A 23,454-nucleotide genomic window follows, 5' to 3' on the forward strand; every position below is an offset into this window, starting at 1 on the left:
CTTGTAATATGGGCACAAATCGGTAGACCTTTGGCACCATTTTCCTCTGCTTCCTCCTTGAGATCCTTTGTTACATGAGCCTAAATTTTACCCTCGACTTAGACGCAAGTCATATCAAAAATCCATATTTTTTGGCCCCCAAACCTGGCCTTGACTTATATACGAGGCTGACCTATAGTCAAGTCTATAGGGTAAGTCTCTCTCTAGCCTACGGCAGTTTAAACTGTTTTAATCTTCAGCAGAAATGTCTTGTTCGCACAAGCATTAATGGATAAACTTGAGTCTCTGTATTGGGAGAAAGGCAGCATATAAGAAAATTAAATTAAATTAAAAATATGACAACCCTCTTTGTAGATGAAATTAACTGTTTACTTTAAGCTGCCGGGGATGTGTCAAGGGGAGCCAAACAGACATGGATTTTAACATAGTGCCATCGCCGTGGATTATTATTGCAATGCGATATTAGAACTGACCTCCCTTCTTCTTCTTCTTCTTGTTCTTCTTCCTTCAAACAGAAGAAAACGGTTCCAGGGAAACCCAAGAAAAAACCATCGACGATCGGTAAGATGAGAAGAAGTGGTTAAAAGAAAGTGCCCAAGAGAAGTGCGGAATGGAGAGCCTCTGGCAACCCTTTCCGTCCGTTGCCGGCCTGGGACCCCTCCATGTGCAATGGCAAAAATTACTGTCGAACATTGTAAGCCGCCAATGCTCTTCATTCTCGTCTCTATTCCTTCTCTTTGTTCCCTTTTCCCTTTTTTCAATGCATATGGGAAAATGAAATTAAGGAAATAAATGCAAAAGAAAACAATCAAACAGAAATGGTCTCATGTCCTTGTATCAGGTAATACTGGGATTCTAGGCAGGGAATTAATTGTATGCAGGAACAAAATCAATTAGGCAAACAGGAAGATATTTACTTGGCACACACTGGAAGAGCATCAAGACTTGCACAAGCAATTATTATTGTTATTATTATTATTATTATTAATGCTTTGATTGTGATTTCCTGCATGCCAGGGGGTTGGACTGGATGGCCCGTGCGGTCTCTTCCAACTCTACGATTCTATGATGATGATGATGATGATGATGATGATGATGATTAAGAGTGTGTATTCCACACACTGGAAGAGAATCAAGACTGGCATATGCAATAATAATAATGCCAACATCAACCACCACTGGCCAAGTACTGGGTCAATTATAAATGAATACTGCAAACAAAATCACATTGCAGCAGTCCTGCAGTTTGACACCACTTTACCTGCTGAAGCTGCACTCTATGGGATCCTGGGATCTGTAGTATTAAACAATATTTAGCCTTTTCAGCAAAAGGGTGCGGGTGCCTTGTGGGTGTGCGAACATGGTTTCGTTGTTGAGAGCATTCAGTGCTTAAGGGTCTTGTTGACCTCCACTGAAAGGAGGCCTGCCAAATGGGCTCAGACTGGTAAAGCCTCCCAGTATGTGGCATTTTGCACCTTCCAAAAAGTTTGAGTATCCCATCTGGATTTGAAAGAGGTTAAATATCTATTCCTAGTTGGCTTTAGTCTTACGTAAGCAGCAGATTCTTTTCTTCCAAACAGACCACTTAAAAGTCATGATCAATACCTGCAAGGCATGCTCACCATTGCCCTTTGAAACCACCTGTTTTTGGTTTTGGAGTCTTCCATACAACAACATTGTGGTCATGTTTTCCCCCATCCAGAGGCATTCCCTTCACTTTAAGGAGACAGTCCCGAATTTAGGGAGAAGTTAAATACAGAGCCACAGAGATAGAGCATCTCTCTGGGACCAGCTTCTGCTGCTCCAATCTCCAGTCTTCGTCTTTATGTTGGAGGGTGAGAAAAGTGATTGTGTGTGTTTCCAGTTTGCATGCCAGTGTAATATTTACACACATGCGCACACACACTATTTTTAAGGCTGTAGTCTCATTCTGAGTTTCCATCCTCTCACTGGAACAAGGTCCAGCTTTAAGATTCCAAGCAAGGGTCTGAGATGTGACATCCCCAACCACTAGCTAGCACAGCCAAAAGAGAGTGCTGATGGGAGATCATTGCCATTCAACAAGATCTGGAAGAGCACAGGTTGACCATCCATGAAGTAAAGATATAGTGGGATGTGACAAATAGTGCATGGAACCATTCTGGGTTGTACACATCATCCTTAAACTGGGACTCCAGGTGGAACAAACGAAGGAAGAAAAGAAGGAAGAGGTTGATGGAAGAAGGGCAAAACTGCTCATCCCCAACAACCAAGGACCACAAGAATAACCATTCAAGGAAGAGATGGTTGCTTGCTCTCCCAAGGACCCCTTGGATTCACTCCAAAAACACAATGGTTATATAAAGAGAGTTGGTCACCAATATTGCACTCAAAGCAGCGCAAGGTAGAGGCAACTCTCCTTCCCAAATTCCAGTCCTTTAGACCAAGGACTCCATCAGATTCATCATGAAAACCGGGCCATTTCTGTTTGCTGTCGTTCTTCTGGTTTGGTTTGTCTGTGCTTCTGAAGCCGATAATGAAGAATGGAAGAGATCGCGATTAAATGTAAGTGGAAGGAATTCAAGGCACAGGTCTAAAAACTGTAGCTCCCCGATTGGCAGCCCATTAAGGCATAGTGTAAAAGTATGGCGGTTCATGAAAACCTTGGGGCTTAGAGACTTATTTCAAATGGTTATGCACTTGGTTTTAAACCAGGAATGAGCAAAGTATGGGGAGCGGACTTCATGCGGTTACTCTTTGTGGGGCCCTAGGACCTTCTGGGGTCCAATTAACCACATTTTTATTTTGCTGCCAGGACATTTGAGGACCATGGCAGTCCTTTTTACTTACTTTCCTTCTTCTTTTTCCTACAAACAGTGGAAAGAACATTCAGGGAGAATGCAGAAAAAAGCATTGGCGGCCGATGCCCTGAAAGAAGTTGGCAAAGAGAAAGCGTCCAAGAGAGGTCTTGAACGGAGATCCTTTGCCAGCGAAACAGCGATACCATTTTCTATGAAGGATATAGACCCCGTTTGGATTGTGCGCTGAGATGACCAAGATTTGGGATTGATCGACTGAACACCGATTTAATATTCATTAGAAATACCAAAGGGTTTATAGGTTGTCAATGATTTAATATCACAGTAGTTGGTATAAGGCATGAGTGAAGCATATCAATATAGAATCAATTAAGATGGAACTATAGAAAGTATATTAAAATATAAATAACAGCTTATTCAGAGCTAGAAGGAACAAGGAAATGAATAGATAAAATGCTGACATTTTATTAGTGACATATGTAATATATAGGATTGGAATGTATATCTTTTGATGTCGCTGTAAAATCACGTTTCACTTTATTTTTTATTTTTTTACAGTAATGGAGATCAATAAAATTAGACATGAAAAGAAATATATAGTTGGCCCTCCTTACATATGGATTTTTTTATACACAGATTCAAGTGTCCACGGCTTGAAAATAGTGAAAATAAGTCCCATTCGATACAATGGCATAGGGATTTTAAATCCAGTTAATAGATTTTATGTTCTATCGCTCTAAGTGCTGATGCACTTATTGGCACCGAAATATGCTCCCATTTTACTGCAGTACATTTGGTGCAGTGGACCCTTGTTATCCGCTGGGGTTTGGTTCCAGGAACCCCCCGTGAATAACAAAATCTGTGGGTGCACAAGTCCCATTAAATACAATGGCATAGCAAAATGGTGTCCCTTATATAAAATGGGAAAACCAAGGTTTGATACTTTTCTATAAGGGACCCGACGTTACATAAGAGCAGGGTCTGTGGTGAGGTTGGCAAGATCTGGAGGTCTATTGGGGTGACAGAGTGAAAGGATGACGAGATGGATTTCAACCATTGATCTCGCCTTCCTCTATAACAATACTTCATTCTGTGAACACCGCACCTTCCCTTTCCCTGCACTACTCTTATTGCCGCTCCATCCTTAGCAGTGACCCTCTGAATCCACCATCAACAATAATCCCTCTACATCCATTCCCATCTTGAGCCAAAAAGGGCTGTCTGCCCGCACCTTGTTTTGCTGCGGAGGAAGCTGCAGCGGACAAACCATGCGGCTTCCTTGCGCAGCAAAAAGAACCCGGGTGCGCCAATGTCGCCCTCGCGATGTCACAATGCCATTGTGATGTGCAGAGGCTAAGCGTCCGTTGCTTCAAAATAGCGGCGCCCATCCATACAGGGCGTCGCCATTTTGACGTCTTTGTCACGTGCGAGGGGCATCTGGAAGCACCGCCCCTCGCATGTGACGACGGCGCCCCATTGCACCCGTCTGTATAGCGCATAAGACACCATTTTGATTTATATTTCAGCCAGATGTGTAGCGGCATATATAATGATTATTAAAAACTTTATCCACTTTTAGGTTTGTCATAAAAGAGACAACCATGGAAACCGAATCTTAAATCCATGCCTTCCAAATTAAAATTTCCGGCATCATCTAACGTAACCCAATCTATCCCCCAGATTAGGGCACATGCGTAAAAGTACCACCTCTGGGACCTGCTTCCGCTGCTCCAATCTCTAGTCTCCGTCTTCATGTTGGAGGGCAAGAAAAGTGATGTGTGTGATTCCAGTTTGCATGCCAGTCTAATATATACACACATGCGCACACACACTATTTTCAAGGCTGTGGTCTCATTCTGAGTTTCCATCCTCTCACCGGAACAAGGTCCAGCTTTAAGACTCCAGGCAAAGGTCTGAGTTGTGACATCCCCAAATACTAGGTAGCACTGCCAAAAGTGAGTGCTGATGGGAGATCACTGCCATTTAACAAGATCTGGAAGAGTACAGGTTATCCATCCATGAAGCAAAGACATAAAGAGATGTGACAAATGGTGCATGAACCCATTCTGGAATGGGTTGTCCGCGTTCTTCTTAAACTGGGACTCCAGGTGGAACAAATGAAGGAAGAAAAGAAGGAAGAGGTTGATGGGAGAAGGGCAAAACTGCTCATCCCCAACAACCAAGGACCACAAGAATAACCATTCAAGGAAGAGATGGTTGCTTGCTCTCCCAAGGGCCCCTTGGATTCACTCCAAAAACACAATGGTTATATAAACAATATAAGAATCAAAGCAGCCCAAGGTAGAGGCAACTCTCCTTCACAACTTTCTTTCCTTTAGACCAAGGACTCCATCAGATTCGTCATGAAAATGCAACAACCTCTATTTGCCGTCGTTCTTCTGCTTTGGTTTGTCTGTGCTTCTGAAGCCGACGAGGAAGAATGGAAGAAGTCGCGATTAAATGTAAGTGGAAGGAATTCAAGGCACAGGTCTAAAAACTGTGGCATCCCAACTGGCAGCCCATTTAGACGTAGTGTAAAAGTATGGCGGTCTATGAAAGCGAAGGATGTTTAAACCAGGAATGAGCAAAGTATGGGGAGTGGACTTCATGTGGTTACTCTTTATGGGGCCCAGTACCGTCCGGGGTCAAAATATTTGTTTGCAAAGGAAACATTTTGTGTTAAAATGCCTTCTAAGAAGTTTTGGGTTCCAGTTAGTCCCATTTTTATTTTGCTGCCAGGACATTTGAGGACCATGACCGTTCTTTTATTGAAACAAGAACTAAACAGGAGGTGATACCTGGCCACCTTCTGTTGCCAAAAAAGCCAAATGGGGAGGGAACTAAGGCTCCGGGGGAAACAGGAGGAGGATGAAGGGGAGGGCAATGTTGTCGGTTTTTAAAAAATGAAATATAGACTTTTCGATTGATTGATTTTGCAACTACTTGCCTTGCAAAATCAAACATTCGTATATTTTATCAATCACATATTCTATCAGTCACATATTCTATCAATCAATCAATCAATCAATCACATATTCTACCAATCACATTCTATCACTCACATATTCTATCACTCAATCACAAATTCTGTCACTCACATATTCTGTCAATGAATCACATATTCTATCACTCATATATCCTATCAATCAATCAATCACATATTCTATCACTCATATATTCTATCAATCACTCACATATTCTATCAGTCACATTCTATCACTCACATATTCTATCAATCAATCACATATTCTATCACTCATATATCCTATCAATCACTCACATATTCTATCAGTCATATATTCTATAAATCAATCACATATTCTATCAGTCATCTATTCTATCAATCAATCACATATTCTATCAATCACATACAATATCACTGACATATCCTATCAGTCAATCACATATTCCATCAATCTGATTTAAAAAGAAAATCACAAGTACACAGACAGCGCTGCAAGAGGGGAAATGGTGGATCTGTCAAAGCGTCACTCCTCCGCCATTTGTCCCTCCGCTCAGAAGGAGTCGATTCAGATCTGGCATTGTTCCCACTGTTAGGAATCGCATCAAACCGATTCTCCTCAAAAGAACCTCAAAATAACTGCTACCAAAAAACAAACAAACAACGGGCTTTTTGCATTTGCTCCACTTTATTTCCCCTGGAATCGATCAAATGAGGATCAGGATTGATTTCCAGTGGGAACTAGGAACATATACGCCAAATCAGGATTCAGAGCTTTTCGTAATGGGAACGACCCCTAGGACTTACTTTTCTTTTTCTTTTCCCTATAAACAGTGGAAAGAACATTCAGGGAGAGTGCAGAAAAAGTCATTGGTGATTGATGCCCTGAAAGAAGCTGGCAAAGAGAAAGCGTCCAAGAGAGGTCTTGAAAGAAGATCCTTTGCCAGCGAAATGGTGGAATCATCTTCTCTGAAGGAAAAAGGCCCCATTTGGCTTATAGGCTGAGATGACCAAGATTTGGGATTGATCGACTGAACACCATAGAAATACCAATGGTTTATATGTTGTCAATGATTTAATATCACAGTAGCTGGTATAAGGCATGAGTGAAGCATATCAATATAGAATCAATTAAGATGGAATCATCATAGGGAAATATATAGGATTGGAATGTTATATCTTTTGATGTCGCTGTAAAATCATATTTTATATTATTTGTTTTACGGTAACGAAAATCAATAAAATTAGACCTGAAAAGAAAGACCAGATTTACCACAATAAAATGGTGCCACGTTTCTGTGCCAAAAAGTGAATCGGCAGACGACTGAGAGCAATAGAATATAAAATAGATTAAGTGGATTTAAAATTCTGAACAAGAAAACTTTATGAGGCTGTATCCATATGGCAGACGTAATCCAGTTTGACTCCGTTTTAACTGTCCATGGTTCAATGCTATGGAATCCTGGCAATTTGTACTTTATGGTGGCACTATTGCTCTCCGAAAGAGAAGGCGAAATGTCTCATAAAACTACAGTTCCCAGAATTCCATTGAGCCGCTGGCAGTAAAAGTGGTGTCAAGCTGGATTATTTTTGCAGTGTGGATGCAGTCTTAAAGTCCTACAGTAGAAAATATGCAACGAACCAAATGTCTAACGCTATGCATTTCTATTTTGAAGCCTCAGTTGGAGTCGGCGCATTTGTTCTGATTCCAACTTCATCCCTGTATTTGTTTGTTATATCCTGGAACAATATTTCTGATTTAGATGGTACTGAGAAATATAGTCACTCATTTAAAAAGTTGGATCCGTGATGGGAATATTGGGGAGGGAAGAATAAAGTGCCTTTTTTCGTTCTTCTTCCTCCTTCGCCAAGGATGTCTTCATGGCACCAAAAGGGCAGTTCTAGAAGCAGAAAGGAATTATGAACGCATAGCCTGGTCCACATTTCAATGGCTTTAACCCGGATTCCTTACTCCAAGGTGTCATTGGAAAGGTACACTAGATAGGAACAGCACCTCCAAGGTTTCTCGGCCTTTCCAACAAGCTACAACTCCTATCATCTCAAGGTTATTATAGTATGGATGATTGTTTAGGGTACATGCCCAGGGTCCATGGATTGAACAAGGGCCTCATTCCCACTTACAGATAAATTGGTGTGCAATCCGAATCAATGGATCGGTTCGGCAGCGGAGTGCGGTTCCCACTATGTTTGCCCCAATTGCATTTTCTTGCTGCAAAATAAAACCAAATAACCCACTTGTGGTTCACATTGACAAATGAATCAGTTCAAAATGGACCCGCTCCAGCCGGCCAAAGGGCAAATTGAAATCGATTCCGATCCGCGTCTGGTTCACACTTGCGCGGAATCGATTTATCCAAAAAGATGCGGGAAAAATCAGCGTCAAAAAGACGCAGGTTAAATGGGTCTAGCGCATGGGCCCCCTCTCCAAATCGCTTCAGGAACTAGGGTAATTTGAACTGGTTCAAACCAATTTGCAATCTGATTTAAAAGGTAGCGGGAATGAGCTTCTGAAGACACACCAAAAACCCAAACTCCCTTCAGTCTGGCCCTGGCAGGAAAATGAAAAAACAGAGACGCTTCCCAAGTCAAGTCTTCTCTGCTGGTCTCTTTTTCCAGCGAGAAAAGGTTGACGCTTGGTGGAAATGACAGATGGATCCAAATGGCTTTTGCAGCCTTTGTACATCTCCACGGGAAATCGAAAGTGATGCTTCACTCGCAACGTTGGCACAAGAGAGAGAGAAGAACAGGTGTATCCCATCCATGCCTTCATACTACAGAGCCCTTGTGAAAAACCTGCCAAATACATCTCTGCCAATAATTCATTGTAACAAAATATGCCCATGTTCCTGTACTAAAGCGGAAGACCAGAAAGCATAAATCCTTCTGTGCTTGAGTTCATTTGTTTTTAAAATGGGAATTGTTTTGACCCGTACCGATAAAGCTCTCCATCCGTTTCCAGGATGCACTGCAAAGAAACCACAATTAACCATGAACTAAATTTCATGCTGCATTTGGTTTGGTTTGTCCCTGGCTGAGAAGGTGCTGCTTTTCTTTTCTTTACTTGTTATTCTTGTTGTCGTTCTGTTCCTTCGAGTCATTTCCGACTTATGGCAACCCTAAGGCAAACCTATCCTGGGGTTTTCTTGGCAAGGTTTGTTCCAAGCTGGGCATCAAACCCTGGTCTCCAAAGTTGTAGTCCAGCACTCAAACTACTATGCAATACCATCCCTTATTTATTTATTTTACTCATAATTAAATCATTCAAATATATGGATCTTAAAAGGCATAATGGAAGCTGGAGCTATAGCATTTAAAGTGGTATCAAACTGCATTATTTCTACAGTGTAGATGCACCTTGACCAAGGTGACACATGAGCACCATCTTTAAGTATCTACAGGGATGTAGAAGATGGAGCCAGCTTGTTTTGTGCTCTCCGGAGACTAAAAGAATGAGAACCACTGGGTTTATAGGAAAAGAAGTCATACTACAAGGCATAAAAAAGATTCCACTCCTACACTGTTGTTGTTGTTGTTGTTGTTGTTGTTGTTGTTGTTGTGTGCCTTCAAGTTGTTTCCAGCTTATAGCAACCCTAAGGCGGACCCTATCACAGGTCTGAGAGTGCGTGACCAGGTGGGTTTCCATGCTTGATTCGAACCCTGTCTCCAGAGTCCTAGTCCAATGCTCAAAATATCACGCTGGCTCTATATACTCAAACATTAGGAAGAAGTTTTTGATTTCCAGAGCTGTTTGATAGTGGAATAGACTGCCTTTGGACTTTATCACACCGGGAAAATTGGAAGGTTCACCAAAGGTTAATCTGGGACAATCCATGGTATTTCACGTAATTTCACAAAAGATTTCCAAACGACATCGGAGGCAAACGGAAGGCAATCCAAATGCAATCGTGAGACTTCCCAGGAATAGCTGAATTTGGAAATATATCGAATTTATAAATCCTTTCCCACTACAAATTTGCAGTCAATCTGCATTTGCATTAGCATGAAATACATCTTCAGTTTGGCCATGGGATTACTGTTGGCCACGGGATCCTGTCCTCCCTGCGCATGCGCAAAGACGCTAATTTGAAATGAAGAAGCCAATGGGGACGTACTCATGTGATGAATTCATTCGCATTCACACTGCTTTCTCTTTCGGATGGACTCTGCTATGTAATTTCTTGCATTTTCGGATTGTCCCCCCTTTTCTTCTTCTTTTGGGGCGGCAATACATTCCTCGGTATGAAAAAGTCCTTTGACATTGATGGACTTTCCTTCTCTGGAGATCTTTAAACAGAGGTTGAATGGCTTTGGGGGGCATGTTTCAGTTGTAGATCCCTTGCACAGCATGGGGCTGGATTAGATTGCCTTGGGGGTCCTTTCCTCTGATTCTATGAAATGTCACATTCAGGGTAATGCTCGCTTTTTACTTTGTTTTGTAACAGGTGTTAATCGTGGAGGCTTAGCCTCCGGCTTGAACCAGATTTATTCCGCTTTATCATAGGCAACCTCCTGTTCCATCTCACGCGGCGTCGATGTGAGAGATATGGCTCCCTTGCTCAGTTACAGCCCCACATGGCAACTCCTTGATGACGCTGAGCATAGGTTCTCCTATTGCCTGCCCTCTCTTCCGAAAAGACAGATTGCATTGTTTACAAGAGACCTTTTTTTGAAATGCTTCTTTCATAATATTTCAATGGATCTATTTCAAACTTAGCCATCATCGGTTTGAACCAGTTTAAATGACCATGGTTCACCAATTTGGAGAGGGGGACCATGCCCTAGACCCATTTAACCCACATCTTTTTGATGCTGATATCTTTTAGGATAAACCGATTCTGCGCAAATGTGAACCAGATGCAGATCGGGATCGATTTAAATTTGCCCTTCGACCGGCTGGAGTGGGTCCATTTTGAATCGATTCATTCATCAATATGAACCAGAAGTCAGTTATTTTATGTTGCAGCAAGAAAATGCGATCGGGGCAAATGTAGTGCGAACCATGCTCCGCTGCCGAACCGATCCATCGATCCGGATAGCAAAGCGGTTTATTTGTAAGTGGGAAAGCAGCCCCAAAAAACCCGCTTCTGTGTTTGGATTATATATTTCTTGTTGCGGCTGCTTGAGGTCTATGGGAAAGTATGACCATTGGCCAAGTTGGTGGTGGTTTCTGCAGTTATCTTGCCAAGATAACCCAATGATAGGTTTGTCTTTGGGTTGTCACAAGTCAGAAATGGCTTGAACGGAACAACAACACTGTATAGGATTTGGGCCATTAGAAAGAAAGAACGATCCTTGACGGCACGGATATCGAAACCTTTCATTTCTAAATGCTAATGCGCTCTCATGCTGAGATATCCGATACCTCCCCTGCACAATACAGAGAGATCGCAAATGGCTTGCGCAGCTTCACTGGAGGGTGAGCTTGTAATCCACCAAGGCAGAGAGCTCCCCTCTGTTTACTCAAATGATACGTTGAGTGGGAGCCTTGCATTTAATTAAAAATGCAAATTAAACCGCAGCCCTTCGGTCCCAGGCTCCGGCAACGAGAGACACTTGCGCTCTGCAGTCTCAAAGCGAAGCGACGCTCCAGGCATTTTGGTCTCTCGGGGAGAGTGTCTACACAACGTGTGTAAGGCTGACGTTGGTTGTCGCAGAAACTTCGAAGGCAGGTCGCTCCATGCTCAAAGTCAGTGGTTGCACCACGTGGCACATCGATGAAACTGTTGTTGTCGTTGTGGCGTGCCTTCAACAGTTTCCAACTTATGGCGACCCTATTTTATTAACTATTTTAGGGTGGGAGGGAGATTGGGAAACTAGGATCTAATATGTCCTGTTATGCTTTTATCTATCCATAGTCATGTTTGGATTTATTGTTCTTGTATGTTGTCACCCACCTCGATCCAATACAGGGAGAGACGGGATACAAATAAATATTATTATTATCATTATTAAGGTGAATCTATCATGGGGTTTTCATGGTAATATTTGAGGTTTGCCATCGCCATCGTCTGCGGCTGAGAGAGCACAATGTGCCCATTGTATCCCAGTATGTTTCACGGCCAAACTGGGAACCGAACCCTGGTCTCCAGAGTCCAACATTCAAACCACTATGTTGGCTATTATTTATTTATTTATTTATTTATTTATTTATTTATTTATTTCCCTCTCCTCCAGGCTTGAGGTGAGATAAACGTAAAGGTAAAGGTATTTGACAAGGTTGTCAAGTCATGTCCGATTGTAGGGATACAACATGTTAAAATACAAAATACAATCAGAAACACATAAAACTACAGTTAAAATACATCTAGGATATATAACCCCAGAGTAAAAATCGTGAAATGAAACAGAGCATGACAGCTGATTGATTGATGATTGATTGATTGATTGACTGACATTGACGGTGATTCTAGATCAGCTTTGTAGTTGCTCAGCTTCCTTTCCTTGTTTCCATAGTCTGTAATAAACATTATATCCCTCTTAATTTTTCTTCTTTCTATTTATTATTAAGAGCCTCTGTCTTACTTTCTTTGAATCTGAATTGACTGTTTGGATCAAACTTTGCTTCCCATTCTAAAGTTCGGATAAGCACAAAGCATGCAGCATAAATGTCATGTCTCTCTTTATAACACTAACCAAACATTTTCTCCATCCGATATCCTTAATCTTGGTGGATTTTGAGAACACCTCTCAAATATCTGTACATCCTGCTCCAGTCCTTATCGATTAGCTTCTTGACATCCAGGTTTCCCCTGGAAAAACAATAAACAAGAATGCATTTTGAAAAGCGATCATATTCCCCAGCCTTTGCCACTGCTTTGGCAGATGTATGGCTTTTTGGATGGTGCCAGTTCCCTCGCCCTGCAGTCAGACTTTGATGCCGACCCTCCCTTGGAAAACCATTGGCCTGTCAGACACAGTTTCACCGCCTGCGTCACATTGGGGGGAAGCCTGCATTATAAAAAGGCGATGCTTCAAGCCCCCTTTGAAAACAGGACAGAAGAGCGAGACGCTGCTCTTCCTCTCAGCCTTCTCTATAAGCATCCTATAAGTTGGACCCGCCATGCAGCTGATGGGACGCCTCATAGCAGTGCTGCTCCTGGTTTGGACAGTGCGGGCATCCGCCTTGCCAAGGGAAGACAAGCTGTCGGCACAAAGCAGCCGGGTAAGTCCCCGAAAGACTGGCACGGTTTGGAGATTTCGGATTCTTTCTTATTGTGTGACCCTCTGACCTTTGCAGGCAGGGCCTCAATGTGCAATTGGTGCCGTTGTATCGGGGTCGCTGAGCCATTTGTCATCCTGAAATCCCTTTTCTAATGGCTATTGAAAGGGGTTTTCCTTTGGAAGAAATGGGACATTTAAACATTCTGGCTTTTTTAAAGAATGCATTTGAAGCTGCTAGCTGGAAGGAGTTCTGTGCAGAATAAAAGGTTGGGTTTTTGGTGTTTTTGCACACACACACACACACAAAATAATATTCAATAGATGGGATTTAAAGGACCGGGAAAGGGAAAGGTCAGTTTGAGAAGGAATTGATGGGGAGGGCCTGAAGAAAGAATGAGGAAAGGAGAGAGGAAAGTAGGTGAGAGGAGAGAGTTAAAGAGAGATGAACAAAACAGAAGGAAGGACAAAAAGAAAGTGAACTAGCAAGGGATAGATGGAAGGAACGGATGGATGGATGGAAGGAAGGAAGGAAGGTGTACTAGTAAGAGATGGATTGAAGGAATGAATGGATGGATGGAAGAAGGGAGGGAGAGAAGTTGAACTAGCAAGAGAAGGAAGGAAGGAAGGAAGGAAGGAAGGAAGGAAGGAAGGAAGGAAGGAAGGAAGGAAGGTGGGTGTACTAGCAAGGGATGGAAGGAAGGAAGGAAGGAAGGAAGGAAGGAAGGAAGGAAGGAAGGAAGGAAGGTGGGTGTACTAGCAAGGGATGGAAGGAAGGAAGGAAGGAAGGAAGGAAGGAAGGAAGGAAGGAAGGAAGGAAGGTGGGTATACTAGCAAGGGATGGAAGGAAGGAAGGAATGGATGGAAGAAGGGAGGGAGGGAGAAAAGATGAACTAGCAAGAAAAGAAGGAAGGAAGGAAGGAAGGAAGGAAGGAAGGAAGGAAGGAAGGAAGGAAGGAGAAGAGGCAAGGGATGAATGGAAAGAATGGATGGAAGAATGGAGGGAAAGAGAGAGAAGGTGTAGCAGGAGGAAGGAGGAAGGAAGGAAAGTAATGAACTAGCAAGGGATGGATGGAAGGAATGGACCGAGGGAGGGAGGGAGGGAGGGAAAGAAAACTAGAAGAGAAGGAAGGAAGGAAGGTTAGGTTTATTTACTGCAGAGCGTATATTGAACTGAAAATATGCTGCAGAAATGAGGAGCAATTCAGAGAACAAAAGAGGTGCATCCAAGGAGTAAGTCCCTTTGCAAAAAGTGGAGTGCACCATTTCCAGGTAAGCGGGGAATTGCTTGCAGCCTCAGAGAGAAGAAAGGCAAAAGTATTGGGGAGGAAAACAGGAAAGGATGGAGCGAGACAACAGAAGGAAAAGCAAGAGGTGAGGGTTTTGGAAAGGAAGATATTTTCAGACTCCTTTCTTTGAGAGTGGATTTGCTCTGTTCTAGCTCTGTATCCAGGGAGGGAGGATCTGTCTTTTTGTTTCAGAGCTGGTTTTCCTCCAAGGGACCCTTTGGGTGTGAAATCTTGATCAGGATAGAAACTCCGAGGACCAGCTAGGCTGAGCCTTTGACTGTTAGGAAAACCACTTTCTGGAGCTTTAATTTTGGAAGCCGGCTGCGCATGCAGTTAGACTAGATTCTCCATGGAGTGGAAGGGGCTGAGGAATACTTCTTGAAAGACCTCTCTCCCCCAGTCTGGAAACTGGCTCTTAAGGTGGATTGTGGATGGTTGGCCAGGGCTACTTGTTTGCCATAGAAGCTCACAGATGACATGAGGGCAACGGAAGCTCCAGAACCTAAACTATGAAGACTGAAGCCCAAAACCCCCACAAAAATCTATTCCACAACCCTCTTTTCTATATTCTTGACTTGTATAGAGATGCATCACTTCCATCGTGGAAGAAAGCACATAGCAATGGCCAAACTTGTTGCACCAAAGAACAGAAGGAGAAGGAGAAGCATTAGAGTGATGAAGCCACTCTGCATTTTAGCCTGGAGTTTAAATATATGTCCAAAAACGTTAAGGTATTTGAAAAGCACCTTTAAGCAAGTCAGAGTACTGGCTTGAGTGTTGGACTAGCACTCTGGGAGTGTGAAGTTGAAGGTTTTTCACAGCCGGCACCCATAGTTTTTGGTGGGTTTTTGGGGCGATGTGGCCATGCTCTAGAAGAGTTTATTCTCTGAAGATGCCAGCCACAGATGCAGGCGAAATGTCAGGAATAAACTCTTCTAGAACATGGCCACATCGCCCCAAAAACCCACAAAAAACTCTGGGAGTATGTGTGTGTGTGTGTGTGTGTGTTGCCTAGGCCTTCAAGTTGCTTGTTGACTTATGGTGACTCCCTGAATGTCATAGAAACTTCCAAGGCAAGATATTTCCAAAGGTGGTTTGCCATTGCCTTCCTCTGAAATGCAGCCTATGGCACCTAGTGGTCTCCCATCCAAATTCTAACCTTATTCTGTTTAGCTTCGCAGGTTCCTCATGTGGGCTGAAATTTTGTGCATTGTGTAGGAGGTCTGTTTAGATGACCTTCTGCTTCATGATCTTGTCTCTTCCATGAATTTCTATTCTCTCTGTCAACGTCTAGCGCTGCACTTACGCTTGCCAGCAAAGATTTAACTCCATGCTCTTTCTTTTCAATCTCCCTTTTCACACATCTGTGCCAACCTCTCTCTTTCTCTCTCTTTCCCCTGATCCTTTCTTCCCTCCTGTAGGAGCAAACCAAAGCCCGCAAAGTCCTGATCCTGAAAATGCTGGCCGATCTCTTAGACGGCGCAGAGGTGGCCGCTTTCTCCGACTCGGAGGATCTGCTGGAGAACAAGCTGGACGAGGAGCCCTCGGCCCTGGGCCGGTTATCCCAGTTCACCCAGCGAGACCGCAAAGCCCCCTGCAAAAATTTCTTCTGGAAGACTTTCACCGCTTGCTAACATCTCACCCAATTTCTCCGACTCTGGATCGGAGTCCGTCTCTCACCTTCCCATCCCCACAACTTGTCTCCTACAGTATTCTTGGGCTGTCAACTATCCAGAATATAAAGTAAAACAAAGCCCATCGTCCAAGTCCACTCCTGTCCCTTTAACAGAGGTCTGAGCTCCAGAAAGAGGCCGGCAAGGCTTGCTGATTTCTTCCTTTTCTTAATGGCTCAGGGTTGCAAATCAAAATGGCCGTTAAAGGTACGGCTGGAAAGGACTGTCTGATATGTTGGCGACTCTCTTCCAATCTTCCTGGCTTGAATACAACAAACTGTCCTCCCACCCAATGTCCCTGGCTGACATTGTAAAATAGCATCTGCCCATTTGTGGTTTTACGCCTCTGTTTCTTTTGTTCTTCTTCCACTGTCCAGTGATGCAAACTTTGGCATTATAGTGGTTGCGTTTGCAAATAAAGCATGGCCTCGTGGCGCCTCTGATCCCGGCTTCTTCCCTTGATTCTTTACTTATAAAAAACACATACAATGCAGACTATAAATTATACACACAAAGAAATGAACATAAAATAATCTCAAATACATAGAAACAATGAAGAACAACACTAAACTAATACGAATAACACAGCACAGTGTCCCCCATTTCCTGGAACTTGATCCCTATATTATATATATGCTTCTACATGTTTCTACAGTAGTTCCATGCGATGGATTTACTATACTATTTGCTAGACACTTCTCTTTAATTCTTATCATATACCAACTATGCCTTCCAAATATTTACCTCCTATTTTTAATGTCCCCCTTTCTTTATCATGTTTGACTTAAATTTCTCACCCCGAGTGAGATCAAAATTCCTGGTTGCCTTGAGGGAGACAAAATAATCACACATCCAGCATCTTTGCTGGTCAGCGAGGCAACAAAACATCAGGCTGCCAGCCCACAAGCCAAGCACTGAAAGAGAAATGTGGCCTTTTGGAAAAGCAGAGGTGGGAGAGCGCATGAGAGGGAGGGAAGAGGTTGCTCTTTTGGCTCGAAGAAGTGGGAGCATGAGGCGCAAGCGACGGTCCTGCGCAGCGTGAATGTCGCTCCGGTTGCAGCCAGCTCTGATGGGATGATGCCAAGCAAGATAGAAGCCCTGCTGCATCCAGCTTTTCTCTTATCCACCCACCGACCCCATGGCATGTGGGACCGCAGGGTCTTTTCACCATCAATCTGGTCTGACTGAAAGATAAATTGCTAGAAAACTGTATGGGTTAAACTATGAAAGGGTCGCCTGCTTGTTTGCAGATATACAGCTTAAGAAGGATGCTAAGGGGCAAGAAGCAAGCGCACAGTAGCTGTTTGCTTCAGGGTACATTCAAGGCAGGCGCCCAAATTAGGTAGATTTCAAAGCACACCAGGCTGTTTTCTCTGCTTTGTAACAAAGCTGGCGGCATTTGGAAGCCAGCAAGTGGGTTGTAGGCTGGAGACGAAGAGGGAAAATATTATGGTCAATGCTCAAAATGCAGCCTCTCCTCTTTGCTATCATCATTGCAGTGTGCATGTATACCTTCAGGTCTTTTCCAATTTATGACACCCCGAAGGGCAACCTATCATAGGGTTTTCTTGGCAAGGTTTGTCTGGTGGCGGGTTGCCATAGCCTTCCTCTGCGGAGGAGAGAATGTGGCTTGACCAATGTCACCAATGGAGTTTCTAGGCCTGAGTGGGGATCTGAACCCTGGTCTCCCATAAACCCAGCATGATATAGTGGTTTTAATGTTGGAATAGGACTCTGGGAGACCAGGGTTCAAATCTCCAGAGCCACACTAGAACTTTGGAGATCGATTCCTGAGTCGCACATTCTCCGCTGCAGAAAACCCCATGATAGGGTTAACTTGGGAGTCTCCATAACTTAGAAACAACATGAATGCACACAACAACTGCAAAAAAAAAATGTAATGTAGAAGATGGAACAAGCACCAGAGAATAGAACAAGACCCAGTGGATTCAAATTACAAGAGTTTCCAACTAAACCAGCGGTTCCCAACTTATGGGTTGCGTCCCCTTTGGGTGTCGAACGGCTCGTTCACAGGGGTCGCCAAAGACCATTGGAAAACACATATTTCCGATGGTCTTAGGACATAATTTATGGTTGTGGGTCACCACAACAAGAGGAATTGTATTAAAGGGTTGCGGCATTAGGAAGGTTGAGAACCACTGACCTAAACATTAAAAAGAAGTTCTTGACTGTTAAGAGCTGTTCGATAGTGAAACCTCCTTCTTTGGAGGTTTTTAAACAGAGGTTGAATGGACGTCTTTCAGGAGTGCTTTAGCTGTGGATTCCTGCAATGGCTCCTTGCAACTCTAGGAGTCTATGATTCCAAGTTCTTCCTAGAATCTCCTTTCTTGTCATTTGAACCCAATGGGTAAGGTCTGCTCCTCTGGAGCTGCTGGAAACAAGCTTGCTCCACTTGTCATATGAGAAACCTCCAGATACGCAGAGATGGCTCTCATCATATCATCTCTCAGTCTTCACTTCCCGAGGTGAAGCATGGGGAGGACGGAGTGGCCATGCAGAATCCCCATGGAGCACAATGTAATTACAGGGGAGGGATCGAAGGGGAAGCCTGTGACTCATATGCCAGCGTCTGCGGGTGATGAACCCAGCAGGACGGAAGGAAGGTGGAAGGGCACCCACTTAATATTTTTTCCTAGTCATATTCAATAGGGACTGAAACAATGTGAACTGAAGGAAATCTCCATCCAAACACACACACACAGAGATCTTAACTCTTAGCAGAATTATAGCATTTTCATAATAAGATCTGTTCCAAAACTGGGGGTAGTCCTAGACATCCCCTACTTTGGTATCAAATACAGTGGGTCCTGGGTATCCGCTGGGGTTTGGTTCCAGGATCCCTCGTGGATACCAAAATCGATGATGCAAAAGATTACAGACAATTGCCAGAGGAACTGTGTTGATCTGTTGTAGCAAACACGCACATATCTACATGCATGATTTTAGTTGTTATATCCCTTCAAGTTGTCTGAGTTATGGTCACCCTCACCTAGGTTCTAGTCTTCCAAAGTCCTAGTCCAACACTTGAACCACTGCACACACGCTTGGCTAAACCCAGTGTCAGATTTAGGTAGAGTGGACCCATTGAAATTAATGGGCTACATTGCTAACAATTAACTTTATTCCCAGAGATCCAGTGTAGTATAGTGGTTTGGATTAAGGACTCCTGGAAACCAGGGTTTGAATCCTTGTTCAGTCATGGAAACCGACAGGCTGACCTGGGGCAAGTCACATTCTCTAAACCGCAGAGGAAGGCAAAGGCAAAATCTTTTCAAGAAGACCCCATGATAGGTTCCCTATGGAAAAGGCTTGAAAGCACACTAGCAGAACAACAAATCTAAGTGTCATTTATTTCAATGCGTCAGCTCTATCTAGGGTTAATTTTGGATTTAACCTGATGTGGGAATCATGCAGCCTTCCAGATGTTCCTAGACAATGGCTCTCACCATTCCTCACCAATGGCTGTACTTCTGAAGGTTGATGCATGTTGTAGACCTAGAACATCTGCAAGGCACATGATTCTCATTTCTGATTTAGCCTTCAGGTAAGAATCCTGCAGCTTCTCCAAAAGTTGTGGGACTACAACACTCAAGATACCTCTGAAGTTAGAATCGGGCAACATCTGGAGTTGGAATCCACCAACCTCTGCAATTGGGGTCCACCAGCACTTGGAGATGAGCAACATCTGGAGTCCATCAACCAATGCAATTAGAGTCCACCGACATTTGGAGTTGAGGTGGGATTCCAGCAACATCTGGAGTTGAAGTCCAGCAACTTCTACAGATGGAATTGGAGTCCACCAGTATCTGGAGTTGAGATGGGATTCCAGCAACGTCTAGAGTGGGAGTCCAATGATTTCTGGTGAACATCATGATCCCCACTCTTGACATGGGCAATGATGGGGAATGTGAGGCCCTCCAGCTGTTGACCAGTCCTCCCATCATCCTTCTCTGTTGGCTGTGCCTCATGGGAGTTGTCCCTGGACTCCCTCGCTCCTGCTTTGGCATAAACAAGAGAGGAGAACGGAAGTGGAGGATGTCTTCCATTTGCAATCAGAGATGAGCGGAAAGGAGATCATCAAAAGGGGAAGAAATAAAAAGGGTAGCCCATTGCTCTTGTTGACGTCAGATTAATCTCTCCCACTCCTCTGCCAGGCTCCACTTAACAGTGTCGTAATGGTTTCAAATTGCCTCTGATAAATCGGTGTTGAAGTTTGCTTCATCCTGGCTGCCATGCCCAGGGACAAGCCATTATTCTTTCAATTTAGCCCCTCTGATGCCTGTTAACATAGATTAGGGCTCTCCATATGGCACTCCTTAGCCCAGCATGCAGGGCACTGGGCAGAGGCCAGGTCTCGCCCCTTCCGCCCGCCTCCTGGAGGGTCTGCTAATGAGAATGGATGAAAAGTCCTTTTGCAGCAAATGGGACACAGATGGTCCGAGATGGCTTTTCACTTGGTCACTCTGAAACCTAATTTCATTTTTGCAGAGGTGTGTGTATGGAGAAAAAGAACAGATCTTGCAAAAATGGGGAAACTCAGGAATATAGAAATTGGGGGGGGGGAGACGAAATGAGGGCATTGCTCCCCATAAATGAGGATTTTGGTCCCCAGATTGCTAGAAATGCAGTCATATAACATTTCAGTGGAATATTTAGAAATGGGAGCCGGCGTGGTGTAGTGGTTTGAGCATCAGACCAGTGACTCTCGGTGGCCAGGGTTCAAATCCCTGCTGAGCAAGTATTCAGATCCTAGTCTTCCAGAGTCCAGTATTCAAACCATGACACTACAAGTTAAAGTCTGGAGTAAAACCCAGAGTAGATTCTCTGCTCTACTGACATAGAAGATTCCTCTGTACTGCAGTTGTTGTTGTTACCGTATTGTCCCTTTTTGATTTATGATGATCCTAAGGCCTATCATGGGGTTTTCTTGGAAAGATTTGTTCAGAGGAGCTTTGTCAATGCTTTCCCCTGAGGCTGGGAGAGTGTGACTTGCCAAAGGTCATCCAGTGGGTTTCACGACCAAGCTGAGAAGTGAACCCTGTCCTCCAGAGTCATGGTCCAACACACAAACCACTAGGCACCACACTAATCGAAAGCAAGCACCCATCGGCTTTGAGGTCCATGCTGCATTGCAAGATGGCATCTCCATTGATTAGATGGCTCTCAGACGTACCTCTTTCCGGCTGGTGACATTTCATTCCTCTGCCCACGCACCCACCAACGCACTTGCCCCCAAACCCTTCTGTCCTGAAGGTGTGAAATTGCAATTATTCCCTCTGGAAGGTGTTTTGAGGTGCGAGTGCAGCGGAGTGTGGATACAGCGGACAGGAGAAAACAATAGTTCTCGGGCCTTTCAGAAGCCATTAAGGTTTTTCCATGAGAACCCATCCGGTCCCATTAGTGGGATGCCACTCACATGCCAGGCCCCCATTTCGCAAATGGAAGAGGCAATGAAAACAGAGACCAGATAATTCATACGTTGCTTCTTCAATCTTTCCAGATCTCCTTAGCCTGTCAAGCAAGACGGGAAGATCAAGTGCTTTATGGAGGACGCTGGTACAGTATTTCAACTGCTCTGTAGGACATGTGGGGTCTCTTTCACATGGCAGAATTAAAGGACATTGATCCCAGTTTAAATGCCACAGCTCCATGTTATGGCACCCTGGGATTTGTAGCTTTGGCAGAATTCTCAGCCGAAGAACTCAATCACCTTCCCAAACTATCAATTCCAGGACTGTACAGCATGCAACCATGGCCATTAAAGTGGTATCAGTCCTATAACTATGTTGCCAACCTGGAGCTACTGGCTAACAGTGGTAATGCAAATATTTAGAATCGTGCGTCCAGTTCTGGATGCCACAGTTCAAGCGGGATTTGGACAAGCTAAAACATGTCCAGAGGAGGGTAACCAAAATGGAGGAAGGTCTGCAAACCACCAAGCCCTATGAGGAGCATCTTAGGGAGCTGGATATGTTTAGCCTGGCGAACAGAAGGTTAAGAAGTGATAGGATAGCCCTGTTGAAATATATGAAGGGATGCATTTTGAGGATGGAGCAACCTTGTTTTCTGCTGCTGCAGAGAACAGGAAAATGGAGCAACGGATTCAAGCTGCAGGAAAAGAGATTCCACTTAATCCTTAGGAAGAACTTCCTGATGGTAAGAGCTGTTTGACAGTGGAATATGTTGCTTCAAAAAGTGGTAGAGTCTCCTTCTTTGGAGATTTTTAAGCAGAGGATGGATGGCCCTCTCTTCGGAGTGCTCTGACTGTTCTTTGAGTGTTCTTGCATGGCAGAATAGGGCTAATGTCCCTTAGGGTCTTTCCTGTCTCAAGGATTATATGATTCTATAAATTTATTGATCTGGATCAAGACAGCCGGCTGTGTTTTGGGGGGGCTCTCCTTGCATGGACGTGGCTATGAGCACTGACACATTGAAATTTACCACCACATCACTGAACCCGTCCATGATCACACCAAGTAGGAGGATGGCGCACAGCGTCTGCCCGAGCCCTCTGCCCTCCAGTCCTACTGCATGGATGCCGCTGGCTTCCGCAGGCCGAAACCTCCATCACCGGAGACCCCATTAAGAGACGCGGCACAGCGCTGGCTGCCCTCTTCTCACTTAAAAGCTTTTGCTCGCCCTCCCTCTTGCTCAAAGTAGTTATATTTTCTTGTTTTGCTGCTTTCCTCCACCCTCGCCGCCCCCAGTTCGCACACCTTCGCTGCGCTGGGATGGCTCATTCTGCGTTTCTGTCGTGTCGATGTCAGGCAATCTTTTTGATTTGACCCTCCTCTCTGGCCCTTTCCCTTCTCTTCCGCTGTGTTCAAAATGAAACCTTCTCTCTTTCGCTCTGCACATAACAAGTGTCCATGGGTATTTCTTGCTGCTGTTCAGACGGACTCTTAGCTTCCAGGTCTGTGGGGCAGTGGATCTACACTTTAAACCAGGACTGGGCAACTGTGGAAGGGTAGGGGGCACATTTGCCCCCCGGGAGAATTTGGAGAGACTCACTCCAACAACACACCCATTCCCAAAATAAGAAATCAAATGTCTTTTACTCCAAATGCTCCCAAACATCCTCTTGGTGTTTGGGAGCATTTTCATGGGGACATTTTCACTCCATGACTTCGGGTCTTCATAAGTCGGAAATGACTCGAAGGCACACAACAACAACAACAACAACAACACAATCATCCATGTTGTAGTATTTCCCATTTCTATACATGGACATGTAAAAGCTGGACAGTGAAGGAAACTGAGGGGAAGAGAATCAACTCATTTGAAATGTGGTACTGGAGAGTAGTCCTATGGATACCCAGAAGGACCAATGGATAGGTCAGGTATGCTGCATGGATCAAACATTTTATGCCGGTGTTTACTCATAAATTCATGTTTATTTAAATGCATGGACCATTCACAAAGTCCCAGTACGGAACGTAAATGTAAAATTCTTCTTTTCTCTCCCTCCTCCGCTGTCCTTTTTTCCTCCTGACTGCAGAATAGAAGCCTGGATTTCTCAGTATATTTACCCA

The 23,454-nt window shown here is 44.0% G+C and overlaps 1 protein-coding gene across 1 annotated transcript; it reads left to right on the plus strand.

Moving 5' to 3' along the window:
* Positions 1-12,778: 12,778 nt before the first annotated feature.
* LOC149307650 (somatostatin-2-like) lies at positions 12,779-16,344 on the plus strand. The gene is made up of 2 exons (XM_089534167.1): positions 12,779-12,943; positions 15,650-16,344. The coding sequence occupies exons 1-2, from the start codon at positions 12,842-12,844 to the stop codon at positions 15,860-15,862; spliced, it is 315 nt and encodes a 104-aa protein (XP_089390293.1). The 5' UTR covers positions 12,779-12,841; the 3' UTR covers positions 15,863-16,344.
* The last annotated feature ends 7,110 nt before the right edge of the window (positions 16,345-23,454 follow it).

Source organism: Sceloporus occidentalis, unplaced genomic scaffold (genome assembly GCF_023333645.1).
Source record: "Sceloporus occidentalis isolate IW3139 unplaced genomic scaffold, rSceOcc1.0.p SCAF_8, whole genome shotgun sequence".
Classification (NCBI taxonomy): domain Eukaryota; kingdom Metazoa; phylum Chordata; class Lepidosauria; order Squamata; family Phrynosomatidae; genus Sceloporus; species Sceloporus occidentalis.

What these genes read in the sequence shown, in the direction of transcription:
- LOC149307650 (XM_089534167.1), top strand. Translation starts at nt 12,842, where the DNA reads ATGCAGCTGATGGGACGCCTCATAGCAGTGCTGCTCCTGGTTTGGACA. An exon ending in TGTCGGCACAAAGCAGCCGG is followed by an intron (nt 12,944 to 15,649) that starts GTAAGTCCCCGA and finishes TCCCTCCTGTAG; the next exon opens with GAGCAAACCAAAGCCCGCAA.